Source organism: Carex rostrata, chromosome 8 (assembly GCF_964058835.1).
Source record: "Carex rostrata chromosome 8, lpCarRost1.2, whole genome shotgun sequence".
In the NCBI taxonomy this organism is placed as follows: domain Eukaryota; kingdom Viridiplantae; phylum Streptophyta; class Magnoliopsida; order Poales; family Cyperaceae; genus Carex; species Carex rostrata.
In genome coordinates this window covers 14151216-14167640 of record NC_135925.1, presented here as the reverse complement: position 1 = coordinate 14167640, position 16425 = coordinate 14151216, and the positions used below count along the sequence as shown (strand labels likewise).

The following is a 16425-nucleotide window of genomic DNA, read 5'->3' as shown; positions in this document are numbered from 1 at the left end:
ATTTATAATGAGTTATGATATTTTATGGGCCCCTTGGTAAAGTAGAATTATAATGCATGCAATACAACTGAAGTGCAGTTATATATTTAGAATTTACTTAAGAGACCAAGAAACGGATATATAATACAAAGATGACACAGTCTGACTTTGTATAATATTCATAATATCATGTGGCAAGGAATATACACGAGTGATGTTAATTATAACATTACTTTAAGGGATCGTGTATTGTAAAAGGATACTTTACATCTATGTCATTTGGGTAACTATAATGTATAGCTAGTACCGCTTATAGTTTATGGTAATAAAATATTTTATACCATTGCCAATATGATATGGATCCCACAGGGTCACACCAATAAGGAATTAATTAGAAATGCTAGCTCCTAGATTTATTTGACATATATGACATGGCTAATAAATGAGTTTCTCTACTTAAAACATTAGATAAATAATTATAAGAATAATTATGAGATATTTTGGATTTAATTAAATGTTTAATGCAATCCAAATATCTGAAAAGATCAAGTGGAAAAAATCTTTACGGGCTGCAAAAGAGAGTTTTTGTGGGTAATAAAGAGTTCTGAATTTTTACCACAGTTCCTGGCCAAAACCAAAGTGCAGAAATACAGTGTGTTCGGCCAGAGATGAAACAGACAGTTCCTGGCCGAAACGAGACTGGAACAACTGCCGAGAAAGTAGTTTTTTTTAGGATAACTATTTCTGGCTGAAAGGGAATAATTGGAATAACTTCTAAGACGTGGGAACTGCCTCTATAACTGCATATAAGTTATTTAAATGGGTCTCCACTGCCTAGAAGAGATATGTTTTAATTTAGAGAGTAAAATTCTGCCCATATACTCTCTCTCTCTCTCTCTCTCGTTTTGATATCTCATGTGTTGAGAAACCACAAACCCTAAACTCAAGATCTTCCAATGGAGTATAGGGATTAAGGAGCAACTGAAATAGTACTCTCTAGCAAGAGGAATTTTCAGTTTCTAATTAATTTCTTAGTGGATACCGTGGAGGGCTTCTAGTTTGAAGTCTCAACTTGGTGCAAGACACACTAGGGGCCCGTATCGACAAACGAAGGTATCCAAGAGATCTAGAAGAGAATATGACTTCTCTCTATATACCAAATTGACATTTGGTAGAGGAATATCCTATTCTCATTTAATAAATAGATTTATGATGAATTGTATTAGTAGATATCAATTTGCATGCATATGAATTGCTTTAATAGAAGTAGCATAATAAAGTAGATCCGTAGATGCTTGAAAAGGGGTTAAAATTTTTAATTTTACTGCCTTTTACGCATCATGAATTCCTTCAGTTGACGACATAGAAGGCGTGGAGTAATAAAGAGTAGTTTTCTAGTTGTCTTTGATTTTCTTCTAGTTGTCTTTCATTTTCTTCTGTTTGTCTTGAATCTTCTTATGGTTATCTTTCATCTTCTTTTAATTTTTTTTTCACTAGTTTTTTATCTTGTTAAGGTTGTCTTTCATGTTCTACTAGTTGTCTTTCATCTTCTCCTAGTTACATTTCACCTTGTACTGGTTGTTTTTCATGTTCTTCTAGTTGTCTTTTATCTTCTCATGCTTGTCTTTTATCTTCTATTAGTTGTATTTCATCTTCTTCAAGTTGTCTTTGATGTTGTACTGGTTATCTTCCATCTTTCATGTTTTTCAAGTTGTCTTTAATGTTCTACTAGTTGTGTTTAATCTTCTTCTAGTTGTCTACCTTGTTGTACTATTTGTCTTTCATGCTGTACTTGTTGTCTTCTATCTCATTGTAGTTGTCTTTCAACTTCTTCTAGTTTTATTTCATTAGTTGTCTTTCATCTTATACTGATTGTTTTTCATGTTTTACTGGTTGTCTTTCATCTTCTCCTAGTTGTATTTCATCTTGTACTGATTGTCTTTCGTGTTCTTGTAGTTGTCTTCCATCTTCTTCTGATTGTCTTTCATCTTGTATTGTTCAACGGGTTGTCTTTCATCTACTAATGATTGTCTTCCATCAACTACTATTTGTATTTTATTTGCTTCTAGTTGTCTTTCATTTTCTTCTGGTTGTCTTTCATGTTCTTTTAGTTGTCTTCCATCTTTTTGTAGATGTCTTTCATGTTGTAGTGGTTATCTTCTATCTTCTCTTCTACTAGTTGTCAAGCATCTTCTTATAGTTATCTTTCATATTCTTCTAATTGTATATCACTAGTTGTCTCTCATCTTGTACTGGTTATCTTTCATAGTCTACTAGTTGTCTTTCATCTTCTCCTAGTTGTATTTCATCCTATACTTTGTGTCTTTCATCTTATACTAGTTGTCTTTCATCTTATACTAGTTGTGTTTCATCTTATACTAGTTGTGTTTCATCTTCTTCTAGTTGTCTTTCATGTTGCACTAGTTGTCTTCCATTTTCTTCTAGTTGTTTTTCATCTTCTTGTGATAGTTTTTTATACTAGTTGTGTTTTGGTTATGTTTCATGTTCTACAGCTAGTTGTTTCATCTTCAGCTAGTTATTTTTCATCTTCTTCTTATTGCCCTTCATGTTCTACTGGTTGTATTTCATCATCTACTAGTCGTGTTTCATATTCTTCTAATTGACTTTTATCTTTTCTAGTTGTCTTTCATCTTTTACTAATTGTCTTCCATCTTCTACTAGTCGTGTTTCATATTCTTCTAGTTGTCTTTCATCTTATATTGGTTGTATTTCACGTTCTACAAGTTGTCTTTCATCACCAATTGGTTGTCTTCTATCAACTACTTGTTGTATTTCATTTTCTTCTAGTTGCCGTTCATTTTATTCTGGTTGTCTTTAATATTCTAATAATTATTTTTCATCTTCTTCTGGTGGTCTTTCATCTTCTACTAGTTAGTTTTTATTTTATTGTAGTTGTCTTTCATGATCTACTTGTTGTCTTTCATATTCTACTGGTTGTATTTCATCTTCTACTAGTCATATTTCATCTTCTTCCGGTTGTCTTTCATCTTCTTCCGGTTGTCTTTCATCTTCTTCTAGTTGTCTTTCTTCTTGTAATCGTTGTGTTTCATGCTCTACTGGTTGTGTTTCATGTTCTACAAGTTCTCTTTCATCTACTACTGGTTGTCTTCGTCAACTACTATTTGTATTTCATTTTCTTTTTATTGTCTATCAATTTCTACAAGTTGTCTTGCATTTTCTACTGGTTGCTTTCAACTTCTAATAGTTGTCTTTCATCTTCTCCTAGTTGTATTTCATCTTTTACTAGTTGTCTTTCATGTTAATATAGTTTTCTTCCATCTTCTACTGTTTGTCTTTCATGATCTACTAGTTGTCATGCATTTTCTTATAGTTATCTTTCATGTTCTTCTAGTTGTATTTCACTAGCTAGTTGTCTATCATCTTGTACTGGTTATCTTTCATCTTCTCATAGTTGTATTTCATTGTGTACTAGATGTCTTTCACGTTCTTCTAGTTGTCTTCCATCTTCTTCTAGTTGTCTTATGTCTTACATGTTATTCATCTTCTTCTAGTTATCTTTCATGTTTTACCATTTGTCTTTCAAGTTTTACTACAAGGAAAAAACAAAAGAATGAGATTAGTAGTTTAGTACTAAAATAGCGTTTGCCAATGTTAACACTATTAATAGTGTTTTTATGTTTTTCCCTAGAAAGTATGCTCTTAGTATTAGTGAATTCCAGCTAAAATACAGCAGTATATTCTTATAATTATATACCGTTCACTTTATGTGTACAAAGTATTGGTACAGATAGCATTAGAATAACTATTTTTTTCTGAATTTATGCCTTCTATACCAAAAATTGGTCATTAAGTTGGAGAGCAAAATAAAATATATATAGTTCCTTACATTTTATGTTCTAGCTAGCTAGTTCCTCTGTTCTTTAGTTCTTATAATATCATTTTAAGAGTTGTTAGTTGTGATTTATTATCCTATCCATTTAGTATTGCTTGTCAAAAGATATAGATTTTTAATTCATATTGAAGTTAATTTCTTCGACGGATAATCGATCCCTAACTTGGTTAAGGTATTGCCCTCCATCCACATTGTTTTGATTTGAGAGCTCTAATTTTTATCTCAAGCTTAAAAAAAATCTGTGTAAATCTTAGCAACAGTTGCTTATGTTTAATCTAGGAAAAACTTTGATTCATTTGTATATTCTGAAACAACGTTCTGTGTATATGCATTAGTTTACCATGTATAAACATTCATAGAAGCGTCACTCAACATTTGCTGTTGTAGAACTGCTGAATTTCTAAGAATCTCCCATGCATCCTTAGAACTCGTCTCATTGGCAATCTTCTCGAACATGCCGTCATCCAACCCTTGATGGATGATACTTAGCATGGTTTGATTCTATTTCTTTTCTTTTGCAAAGCATTCATCTCGGCTATTGTCAGTGCGCTATCATCTTCGGGCTCTTCAATCTTGTTTTCAACAATGCTTCACAAGCCATGAGCACCAATAATGGCCTTCATTCGCAACGACCATTGATCATAGTTGGTTTTGGTTAAAATTGGGTATTTGAAGGAGGCACTTGGATTTCTAGTGGCCATTTCCAACGAGGCTCTGATACCAATTTGTTAGTATTTGATATATATTTCGGTGGAGGGAAGAGAGACAATATTCTGAAATTCTCTATTCATTCTATATTTTCTCTATTTCTCTCTTACATTCTTACAACAGAATACAAGTCTATTTATATCCTTAGACATGACTTTTAAAATTCGTGCAGTAATTAAAACAAAACAGAATTCAAAACAACTCAAAACATAAAACAATGCAGCACAATAAATTCTGATCCTTTGGTACTAAAACAGCCATAACTTATTATAGGGAACTCCAAATGACTTGAAACTTAAACCATCAGAAACTAGACTCCAAGACACATCAAATAGACTCATCATTTTCTCATAATGATCTAGAATTTCCCTTTCAAATTTGCTCATTAATCAATCTCAAAATTTGTCCATTGTGCAGTCACGAATTTAATGGCTAATTAAGTTTATTCATCAACATTTATCACAAGCCAGAAATATCCATTCTCGACATTTATTAGTGCGTACACATCAACATATAACTGTCCTGAGTGTCTATATTTGTTGATAAGGATACTGAGAAGCTTTCCACCTGACTCCACCAAGTACTCCGAAACTTCCACTCCATTCCTTTTCTTAAAAGCAAGTATTGTGGACACAATATTACCAGTTATGGCATTAAACACATCCGTGTGATCTTTTGATGGTTCTTTAACAAAACACATGCCGTTATAGTATAACCATGCTACAGATTTTGTCAGTTTGTAATAATCTAGAAGTCAATAATACGATAAATTATCATAAAGCTTTGTTCATGAATTGAATGTTTATTTATATATATCATTTTGTTGCCTTGAGTATTATTGAAATTATGGATCATTTCGAGTTCATGACTGAAATTGTGAAACTCCATAAATATAGATAATATATACTCTTAAAAGTCACTAACCAAGGTAATTAGCAGGAACACTAATTACCGCGATAAGGTTAGCATGTGGATTAAAAGATGGTTAAGTTTTACAAACCACCTGACACGAGATGTCATTTTAATCACATAGATACATGTTCTAGGAACATGGTATTTGACAGACCCCGAATGAAACATTAAATAGAATTGTGTTTGTATCATTTATGTTTTCATTCAGTGTCAAGTTCTACAGTATGAGGTATTTATCGTTCCTACTAAGAAATATGTATGTGTGAGTGTTATCTAACGCTGTCCGTAAAAAGCAGTCATAACGGTAGCATTTCCATATGTATAGCTTAGCTGAGGAAGTGATAGTCTGCCAAGAATACTATTTGTCCCTCGTATCTCCGTACGAGCTATAGCATCACTGGGCCCCTTGGTAGAGTTAGATTATCTGCATGCGGTATAATTACAAGAGTAATTATATTTGATAATCTACTCAAGATCAAGAAAAGATACAGTTAGCAAGGATGACACACATCTACCTTGAAACTGATCTGATAGCTATGAGACAGAAGAACAGACACAAGTAAATTGTTTACTGGATCGTGATATTGTACAGTACATCATCATCTGTGTAATTGGATGGTCATAGTGTATACTGTCAGATGCCTCCTATGATTATAGAAGTTAAAACAGTTTTAATTCTATTTACCAACATAACACAGATCCTATTGGGTCACACCATATAGGAGTTAATCGGAGAATCTTATTATGATTGATTATAAATTGGTTATGATCAATATTAAGATGGTTATAATTAATTATACGTGTTATAATTAAATTATATTTGTCATGTTAAAAATGACAAAGCAAAAACTAATGGTTATAATTAGTTATACTTGGTATAATTAATTATAATTAATTGTGCGTCATTTAGAATGACAAACAGAAACACAGGTTTGTTTATAAACGTGTTTGACATGTTGTATAAAAATTACCAAACGAAAACCGTAAACGAATATAATTGTACATGACAATTATACATATTTGATATTGGATAGTTACTATTTACTATTCCTTTGGGTTAATGGGTTTAGAATCCATTAAACTAATCTAACTAATATGAAGTTGCAAAATCAAATTTGAATGCCAAAATGGCATTTTGGTAGTTTTGGCAACTTCGGGGGTATTTCGGTCTTTTGCGAACCTCCTCAAATGCCTATAAATAGAGGGGCATAGGTGAAAGAGAAAACTCACTAATTCACGTGTTAATCTGATTACTTCGTTAATTGGAATTCTCTCTTTCTCTGTTTACGGTTTTTCGATCGGTGAATAGTGTTTTACCGAATTTTCACGGTATTTCAGATTTGGTTTAATTAGCAAATCTGATTAAAACAAATTTTTGGGTGAATAGTGTTTTTGCATAATACCGCGGTTTATAGTATTTCTGGCAAAAGAAATAAACCGCTCTCTGGTTAGTCCTGGTGGATAACCAATAGAGGTATCACACGTGTGATACTCCGAGTCGATTCCTTCCCTGGTGAGGCTCTACTCGCTCGGTCTGCATTCCAACTGTGATTTAGAAACAAGGTATAAACATGTTATATTAATCTATTTAATTGATAAATAGATTTAATGTTTTAAAAAATCAATTATGGAGTAGATCTATAAATAGGATTAAACGGATCTTCTTGATTCGTTTAATCCGTAGCTTAAGGTAGATGTAAAAGTTTTGTTTTACTCTTTCCGCACCTTAAGCATATAAATGGGTTTGAACAGTCAAAACCCCAACATAATTAATCAATGGGTTTGAACAGTCAAAACCCAACAGATTTTTCATAGATGGCATTTAATTTGGTCCCTATCCAATAATGTGCACCACGGGTCATTTGATAGATCTTCAATGAATTAGTATGTGAATTGTCTCGACCCAAGATTATAATTAGATGCTCAGTACAGCAATACTTTTCGGAATCATCGCAACCTTACAAAGAGAAGGATGCTTTATTTCTCCCTTTAGAGAGGGTAGAGGAATATGATTCCCCGTAAAGGGATTTAAGAGAGACAAGGACTCGTCACTATATTTGTAGCCAAGAAGGTAGCCTTTGGTTGGCCCCATAATTCGTGTGCCTGATGCTTGTGGCATATGGATGGGATGTTGTAGATTTTGTTAGAGAAAATTGAGTAGAATTGAAGATCTCATTTTTCACAATGCCGGCTAAAGATAATCCAAGGGAGGCAGTACGGGGAAGAATTTGAGAGAGACCAATGAGCGCCAGGCCTTGCAAACTACACGAAAGCGAATGAAATCACTCAGTTCAAAGAGTCAGAGAGTCTAGAGTATATATCATCAAGCAATTCAGGCATACAATCATGGCAATCATGGCGCCAGAGCAAAAAAATTTGTTAGAGACTTGCTGGTTATTTGTAAGTTTCTTCATCAATCCAAAGAGGCGAAGCTCGCTAGTGCTCGGATTTCTCTATCTTAGAGAGATGGTACGTTTTATTTTACAGATTTTCTCTAAATTGAGAATGTCACTCCTTTTTTTACGAAATGTGTTTTTAGAACACTTTCTGCAATAGATGGACCCAATTAGTGCAGATTGAACAAAATAGATAATTCAGAATACATATAGAGGAAAAGAGTAGTTGCATATAGAAAAACCAAATTTTTAATTTTTCTTTTCAATTAAACAAGAAATATTTTTTCTAGAAGAATAAATATACAAAATTATTATTTTTCTTAAATATGGTTGAATAGCTCGGCTCGGACTATATATTTCTCGCTCGGCTCGTACTTGACTTGTAATAGGAATATATAGTCCGAGCCGAGCGAGATGGAATCAGAGAACTGAACTAAAACCTTTAGCTTATAATCGGTTCGAGCTTGCTCATAGTAGCTCACTAGGCTTTGTTAGAACAGTAGTCCATATAACCATTTTATACCACCAAAATAACAGTATAAAATTTTAATTTTCCAACAAATTAAGTAAACCCATTCATACAAACGAAATACAATATAAAATTCCAAATTTCCAATAAATTAAGTAAACCCATTTCATAAAACCATTCCCTAAAACCAAAATACACCATAAAATTCTCACAAATTCATACAAATTTACACAAATTCACACGAGCGAGCTGGTCTGAACTGGCCAATAATGATCTTGAACCAATTCTGGATCAACCCACGGACGAGCTTGCTCGATAACATCTTGAACCAATAATGATCAAATTATTACCAATCAAGTCACAGACCGATCCCAAACAAACCACAAGGTACGAAATTTTTTGCCAACCCTAACTTGAACATGCTAAATTAAGAATTAAAAAAATTTGAGCCAGTCATGATTTGAACCAGTGTTGTAAAAAATGTCCGTTTAGACCGATTAATCGAACGATTAGTCGTTGGTGGTGATCAAACTGTCATGGATTTTTCCGCCTAATTAACTGATTATTTCCGATTATGGCCAATTATTCCTGATTAATCGCTTGGTGGTACCCTGTCTGTCCGACGACCGTACTATTATTTACACACTGATTTGAACCTGAATAAATCCTATACTAAATAAAACAACAAAATACTTAGTATCGGCATACAAATTCAGGCAACAAATTTTTTACACACATGAAACAAATATTTCAATAGACAATATATATATATCGGATATATGTTTTTACATTACGCAACAAATTTTTTGATCAAATTTTTCAATCTAAAAAATATACTGTATAATTACTCTTTGTTTTGGTTCATGTCATTCTGAAATTGTCACATTTCTCTCTCGAATAAAAGAACAGGCTGGAAATACTGCACTGTATTATTTTGTTTCCCCTCTTGTAGCATGTAGAAGCAAATTATGTCAACAATGTCCATGAGTGTTTCACCTTTATTAAGCTTGAATTATCCACATATTATTAATAGAATCTATTAAAGCACGCAACGTACAAGAAATGTATCACTTTTATATAATGGAGAAATTTATCACTAATAGACTACAAATGGAAAATCCTACTAATGGGTTACTAAAAAATGAAAATCCTTGATATTGCACAGAATCTAAATAACGTTTAACATTTAAATAAGCACTCTAATAACCCAGCTTGTCTGGTGGTAAGAAAAAAGAAACTTCAGCCTCAGCATGAAGTCAGCCCGAAAAAATATTTAACTAGGCAGAGACCAGCTTCATGACACATCCCAAATCACATCAAAATAGCTTTCTAAGCACTCTAACTTCGTTGTGATTTCTCCAAAATTCATTTGTGAATTTTTAAAAATATAATTTAAAGCTCGTCATGGCTTGCTTGTTGACTTGAATTCATGTCAGCAAGCTTTTGCTTCAGTTCCTGTTTTATTTATGAAATAGCTTATTAGGTTGGAGATTAAAAAAACAAAAGGGAAAAAGACAAGCATATATATTTTTGCAAAGGGTTGGATCCCACCTTCAGCTTTTCTTCCGCACACATTGCTGGAGTTGACAGTACTGCGACATATCTGAAATGGTGGGAAAATATAAATTGTTAAGAGAGAGGAATGCAACCCGAAAAGAAATAAAAACAAAAAGAAGTGTCGATACATCTATCAGTCACCAAATCAACTAAGCCAAAATCCCCCAACTATACATAGAATAACATTTACAGAATTGCATCTCATTTACAGAAACAAAGGTAGATAAAATATAAATGGTATATGTCATAAGAAATCCTATATCAGATCGGTCACAATCTTTTGGTGTCTGACCAAGTTATATTCTGAAATAAATAAAGAACTAATATATGCATAAATAATAACAACAAAAAGAAATTATGCTTACTCGCATCTGCTTGGTTCATCTACATCGGCTACTTCATTCTTCAAGCCACATCGAAGCCTAACCTGCAATAAGAAAGAAATTCCAAAAGTTCACAATGTTAGCACTCTAAAAACTATAAAGAAAAAAGAAAAAATAATCATTGCCACATTAATATACTATATTATGTACTATGAGATAAGGCATTTTGATATACTCTACCTTCAGACTTCGGTCAGGGCCATTCCAGCAATGATCTCCATTTGCAAATACCATTGTTCTGTATGAATCCTCAAACTTGTCCCACCGCCTGACGTAAAAAAATAAATAAAATTCAATTTTAAGCAATCTTTCACTCCAGAATTTAGCCAGAAACATAAAATGAATACAAAAATAATTGAGTGAGGCTATGAAACTATGCATAGTGCACATTGCTCCGTACTTTGGATCAATATTTTTGTTTTTTAAGTCTAAACAGTCGATCGGAACCGCTCAACATGATCTCCATATGAATATATACTTGCTGACTAAATTTTACATTTTTTAGAATTTTTTCTACTATTTTTTAAGATATAGGTTGGAAATCACTACTTTTGAATGGTCTAGAATTTTTGGATCATGTGATTTTCAACCTATCTAAAAAAACTAGTAAAAAAATTTCTAAAAAATGTAAAATTTAATCTACAAGTACATTTCATATGATAATCATGTTGAACAGTTCAGATCAACTATTTGAACTTCATAAACGAAGATATTGATCCAAAGTATGGACCAATGTGCGCTATGCATAGTATTATTGCCTCACTCCAAATAATTTACAATGTTACATTCTTGAATTAAGTTACCCCAATTGAGTAGAGCTGTGGCCTTCATTTTGAGTTGCCTTTTTAAATGGACAGACCTTATACACATATCTGCAATAAAATTAGAATAAAAATCAAAGCAGAGCAACATACAGAACTGAGAAAATAATAACAATGAAATAAAAAGAAATAGGGGATGATTAAGCAGAAAATATGTAGGGTATCGTACATACTTATTCTCCTTGTACTCGAAGCACTGGTCGTAGAAGGAATAAAATTGTTTGTTGTTGCCTAGCAAAAAAAAGGGAAGTTGGTAATATCATAGGAAATTTAGAGAAATATTCTGGAGCTTAAGAGTTATGGTTCTAATAGTCTGAATAAACGTATCAGAGCAAAGCATAGCAATCAAAATAGAATATCAGAAGTTACTTATCTGGCTTAAATAGCTTACCAAAATCATGCTTGTTTTTTTCTTTCAGATGGTGAATTCTTGACTGAATCTTGGACAGCTTAGAGTTTAAGTCATCGTACTCCTTTTTAATACGAGATGCCTCTGACAAAAGTTTCAGAAAAATCATCAAATACTAGATTACCATGTTCTATATGTCTTGTCAATTAACATGCATAACAACAAAAAGTGTACCAGAAAGATCCACAGGGGTCTTGAAGAAATTGAAAGACTGCAAAACACGTTGAACCGTTTGCTGAATCTTATCAATCCACGACAAACCCCCATGGGTAGAGGTATCTTCTGAAACAAATACAGAAAACATATAATTAATAGTTTTCTAAATTTTATTTAAGCATAAAATGTCACACAAAGGATTCCTTCAAGTCTCATGTAATTTCGTCAGGTTTTCAAATTAGACCCAGAATTTCAACACATCTGCTGAATTGGGAACCATGGGGTCAAGGCCAACATTTCTCAATTTTACCTAACAGCCAATACATTTTGGGATATTTGCTAGTAAGACCTTCCTATTAGATAATATAAAATGATGCTGAGAACAAATTTTTGACACAAAGATTCCAAGTCTCATATAAATTCCATGGGTTTTTCAAACTACACCAGGAATTTCAATGAATTTGCAAACCATGGCAAATGCCAACATTTCTCATATTTAACTACCTTCCAGGCACCAGCGTTTCTTGAGAGTTGAGACCTTTGCAAATAAGATTTTATTATTAATTAAATGTAAAGGATGGTGAGAAGTTTCTCCTTGCATCCTTTACATTATGAGTTCAAGCTAAAAAAAAGTAGCTACTCTGTTGACATTTGTCTAACTGATGGTATTTGGAAATAACAGTTAACAATGGACAAGATACCAAAAAATAAGGGGGTAAAAAAAAGCAAACTCATAAATGAATATCTGACCTGAATGATCACTTTTGTACTCATCATCAGACTTGTACGAGTCAGCCGCGTCAGCTGTGTCAGCATGGTCATTGGAATACTCCTCATCAGAATCACCATCATACTCATCATCATACTTGTGCTCGTCCCCATGGTCCTTGTACTTGTACCTATCATCCTCTGTGTCAGAATTATAGCTGTCGTAGTTTTCTTCCTCTTCAGCCGGCTCAGCAACATCATCAGTGTGCACTTTCTGACTCTCGTCTTTTGGGTTTTCGTCTTTTTCAGCAGATTTCTCACCTGTCCAGCGCGAGGCCACCAAACGGCCAAGTTCTTCTTTTGAGAAACCACCGGTAGAAGCTGATCCATGCTCCTGTATCATCAGTGTTCAATTTCAAGCAATGAAACTAATTCAAGCCACTTAATGAAACAAATGACTCACTTCTGAATTGAGACTTGCATCATGAATAAAAAAACTTCTTTGTGAATTGAGGGTCTAATTTAGATCGTGTGATCCATGAAAAGGGTGTTGAAATCAATTTGAATGATGTTAAATAATCAAAGTATGATACATAATAGATGTAAACAAAGAAAAAGATTGTTTCATATAAACAACATATTCTAGACATGAATACTTATTTCAAAAAAGCAGTTGGAACAGAAGTATACAACACAAAAATTTAGAGGAAAAGGAAAATCAAGAAATAACTACATAAATCCACATTAAACCTGCAATAGGCACCAGTTGCCAAAAAATACAAATTCAGGTAAATCTAACATTGCCAACTGATTAGTTACTCAAACCAAATTGTGTGGTTTCAACAACAGTGATGTGTGTAAGAAAGTTTCATCAGAAATGCATAAGAAGTGTGGTTTCAACAACTTGAAATGGCACTATTATTATAGTTTCTTCAGAAATGTAGTAAGAAGTTTCAATGGGAATTGGAAGAATTAGATGTCAAAAGAAAGGCAAGCAAAAACCTGTCCTTCTGAATGCATGGCATCAGCACCATTAGCTGAAGAATCATCAGAAACCTGTTTCCAACATATTTAAGTAATTATCATAATTTATTATTGATAATCATAAACCAACAACTAAACAATTAGCAGGCAATCACGGTAAAAAGTCAACTTTTGCACAGGCAATGTTTGCTACTTGAAGCCAATAAAACTCAATTTGTCTGCAAGACAATCTTATATTAGCTTTCTATGAATCAACCAGTTGTTAAGGGATTTGACAAAACTAACCATTTCTGGAATGTATAGCAAATATAATTAATATACTCTTACCTGTTCAGCCATTTGTGCATGTTCCAATTTGTCTTCAGCATTTCCAGGCTTAGTTTCTTCATCTTCATTTCTGGTCATCTGCTTCGCCAAAATAAGAATATCGCAATAAATATCTGCTATATTTCCCAATTTCGTATACACCTGAGCAGGCTAGATCGTTATATCAATTTATGAATAGACAATCTTAAAATACACCTGAGCATGTTAAAATGATGCATTTGGTTCAATCAAGCCACTCTTTTTTGTTAACACTGAGATGAATATTGCCACCTATTAGGTGCTGTGGTCCGTACGTGATGGCGTAGTGCTGACATGGTGATGATGTTGCACTAATAAGATGATGTGACATTGATGTATCACTTAGGTGGTGGTGAAATTGGGCCATTGTCATCATAATCTAATCATAGTAGGGGCAACATCACACCCAAGTTCAATACTCCACAGAGCTAACTGAACAAAAAAAATCAGCTGCCTAATTGAACCAAGTGCAATTGTATGTCGTAAGGATTTTTTGTTTTAATTCTAACTAAAAGTTCCCTCGCGTCTCTCAAGCCCTGTATCCTGTATTCTGTTTGCACGATTTTAACCTAAAAAGGGTCTCTGCAAAATAATTATAAGAACAAAACTAGGCAAAATGAAAACAACTTAATTTTGAATTACCTTAGCAAATTTCTGGGCTGGTGACTCCCTAGATAATACTTCATTATGCTCATCATATGAAGCACCTTCATGTTGCACTTCAGTCTTCTTACCTTTTTCCCCTACCTGTCAGATCCACAATATAACCACCTCAGTTCTTAAATTTAAGAAGTAATAATAATAACAAAATATCCAAAAAAGAAAAGAGTAATGAAAACCTCAGTTGAAGCTTCTGGAACTTTCTCATTAGCATCCTTCGATTCAACCTGCAGAGAAGCTTCAATTGATTCCTTTTCTTTGGCTGCTTGCTTCTCGGCTTCCTCTTTCAGCCTCTTTTCCTCGAGCTCTTTCTTCAATTTCTCTTCATTTTCTGCTTTTTCTATTCTTTCTTTTTGCTCTACATATCACCCAAAAAAACAGGAGGAGCAAAAAAAAAAAAAAAAGAAACAAGTTATGAACATGAACCAAGTACAATATTTCAAGGGCATAGTTCTGGTGATTGTTTAAAGGCCAAGTTCTAAACTTGAACCGAGGTTTCAATATATAGTTTGAAAACAAAACGAATGCAAAAGATGAAATATCCTTGCCAACTCTAGCACAGATAGCACACTAGCATGTACAGCAATATGGCTCTATACCAAGACATACTGATACTTAAGAAGCATCTTTCTTTTACTTAATAATGAAAAGAAGAATCATAGTTTATCCTCAATTCTACAGTAGTATAATTATCCAAAATTCAAACGGATGCTACGTAAATGAAATCTCAACCTTTCACTTTAGCCAAATTTAGAATTACATAGAACTTTACAAAAATGAAACTATAGTTTTAGAATGATAATTGACATAATATCCATACCTTTAAGCTTCCCAACCAGTTCTCTGAGTGACTTTTCTTCATTTGTTAGCTTAGAAAGCTCTTCCTCATCCTTAGCAATTGCCAATTTTGCCTTTTCAACCTCCTTATTTCTCATAATCAAGCCATCTTGATATGTCGCAATTTTTTTCTTCAACTTGTCCCTGGCGACTTTACCAGCCTCCCAGCATGTATTAGAGCAGTTGACCTTGCCATCATACTCATCACTCCCATCACAACAATCTACAAGACACAAAATTGGAATTTCCCAAGAAAGATAAAAGAGTTAGCTTCATCTATTATCCTACAACATCAAAATATACATCCAGCAGAAAAAGAGAAGTCTCGTAAACATGGAATATATAAAATAGTTCACTTCTCTCGTTATATTTTCCAAACCACCAAAATTCTCTTTGTCACTTGCATAGAGATAAATCCTCAGTAGTATAGTGTGGCATCTTTTAAGAAAAAAAACCAGGGAGGGTGTACAGAGGATATTGATGGGTTATAGAAGAATCCATGTAAGTCAATTAATGTACTTGGAACAAAAATACAGAACAGAACAGTTTCTGAGGCAAAATTGAATACTCTCTTACCGCATATGCCATCATTGACTCGAGAAGAAAAGACCACAAGTGGAGCATGACCTGAATTTTGGCAATAGAATTTACCTTCAGGGCAAGCAGATGTCCCTAAATAACCATGAAAACAGTTAAAAAGTTAATCAGTTTCCAATAAACTGGTACAAATTCAAATAACTCCATCATTTTACTAATTGAAGAAAATGTAAATTCCCACATATATTTAAAAGGTACAGACGTACAAGTGCCAGTCCGTGTATTACAGATATGTTCTAGTAAGAAATTAAAAACATAGATTTACACATACCAGGTTCATCAGTTCCATCAGGACAGTCACAAAACTCGTCATTGAGCAGGTCTCTGCTGAATTTCTTTGATCCATCCTTGCATTTTATCACTCCAGCCTTGTAATAACTCTCATCTGTTCAGATCAACCAACGTTACCCAAAAATGTCGCAGTTATCGATTAAAAATATAGCTAAATGAGCAAATACTGAGCTCTAACCTTGAGGGGAAATCCCAAGCGAATCACGCAAGGGGATGGAAGCGAGAGAAGGGATCGCAATCAGGAAAAGAAGCGACATCAGAAGGAGGCTGAATCGGAGATTTATTTCCATTGATTCGTTCGATAAGAAAGGGCAGTGCGGAGCCAGTGTGTCACGACCC

General features: G+C 33.5%; 1 protein-coding gene across 3 annotated transcripts; it reads right to left on the bottom strand.

Moving 5' to 3' along the window:
• Positions 1–9394: 9394 nt before the first annotated feature.
• On the bottom strand, positions 9395–16425 carry PSL4 (calmodulin-binding protein). Of its 3 annotated transcripts, none has more exons than XM_078306359.1 (17): positions 16265–16425; positions 16067–16180; positions 15775–15870; positions 15182–15421; positions 14541–14719; positions 14344–14448; positions 13684–13761; positions 13375–13428; positions 12415–12766; positions 11683–11790; positions 11491–11592; positions 11273–11330; positions 11082–11150; positions 10459–10546; positions 10261–10322; positions 9890–9941; positions 9395–9793 (listed from the first exon to the last, which is right to left on the bottom strand). In XM_078306359.1, the coding sequence occupies exons 1-17, from the start codon at positions 16374–16376 to the stop codon at positions 9731–9733; spliced, it is 1932 nt and encodes a 643-aa protein (XP_078162485.1). In that variant the 5' UTR covers positions 16377–16425; the 3' UTR covers positions 9395–9730. The 3 variants fall into 3 exon arrangements, with proteins under 3 accessions (XP_078162485.1, XP_078162486.1, XP_078162487.1); XM_078306360.1 differs by having other exon boundaries at positions 11683–11787; XM_078306361.1 differs by lacking the exon at positions 11683–11790.

Excerpts from the sequence above, each read along its gene's own strand:
- PSL4 (XM_078306359.1), bottom strand. The coding sequence starts at position 16,376 with ATGGAAATAAATCTCCGATTCAGCCTCCTTCTGATGTCGCTTCTTTTC. Across the intron at positions 11,593-11,682 it reads GACCCCTGTGGATCTTTCTG|AGGCATCTCGTATTAAAAAG; the intron begins GTACACTTTTTG and ends AACTTTTGTCAG. Across the intron at positions 9,942-10,260 it reads GATGAACCAAGCAGATGCGA|ATATGTCGCAGTACTGTCAA; the intron begins GTAAGCATAATT and ends CCACCATTTCAG.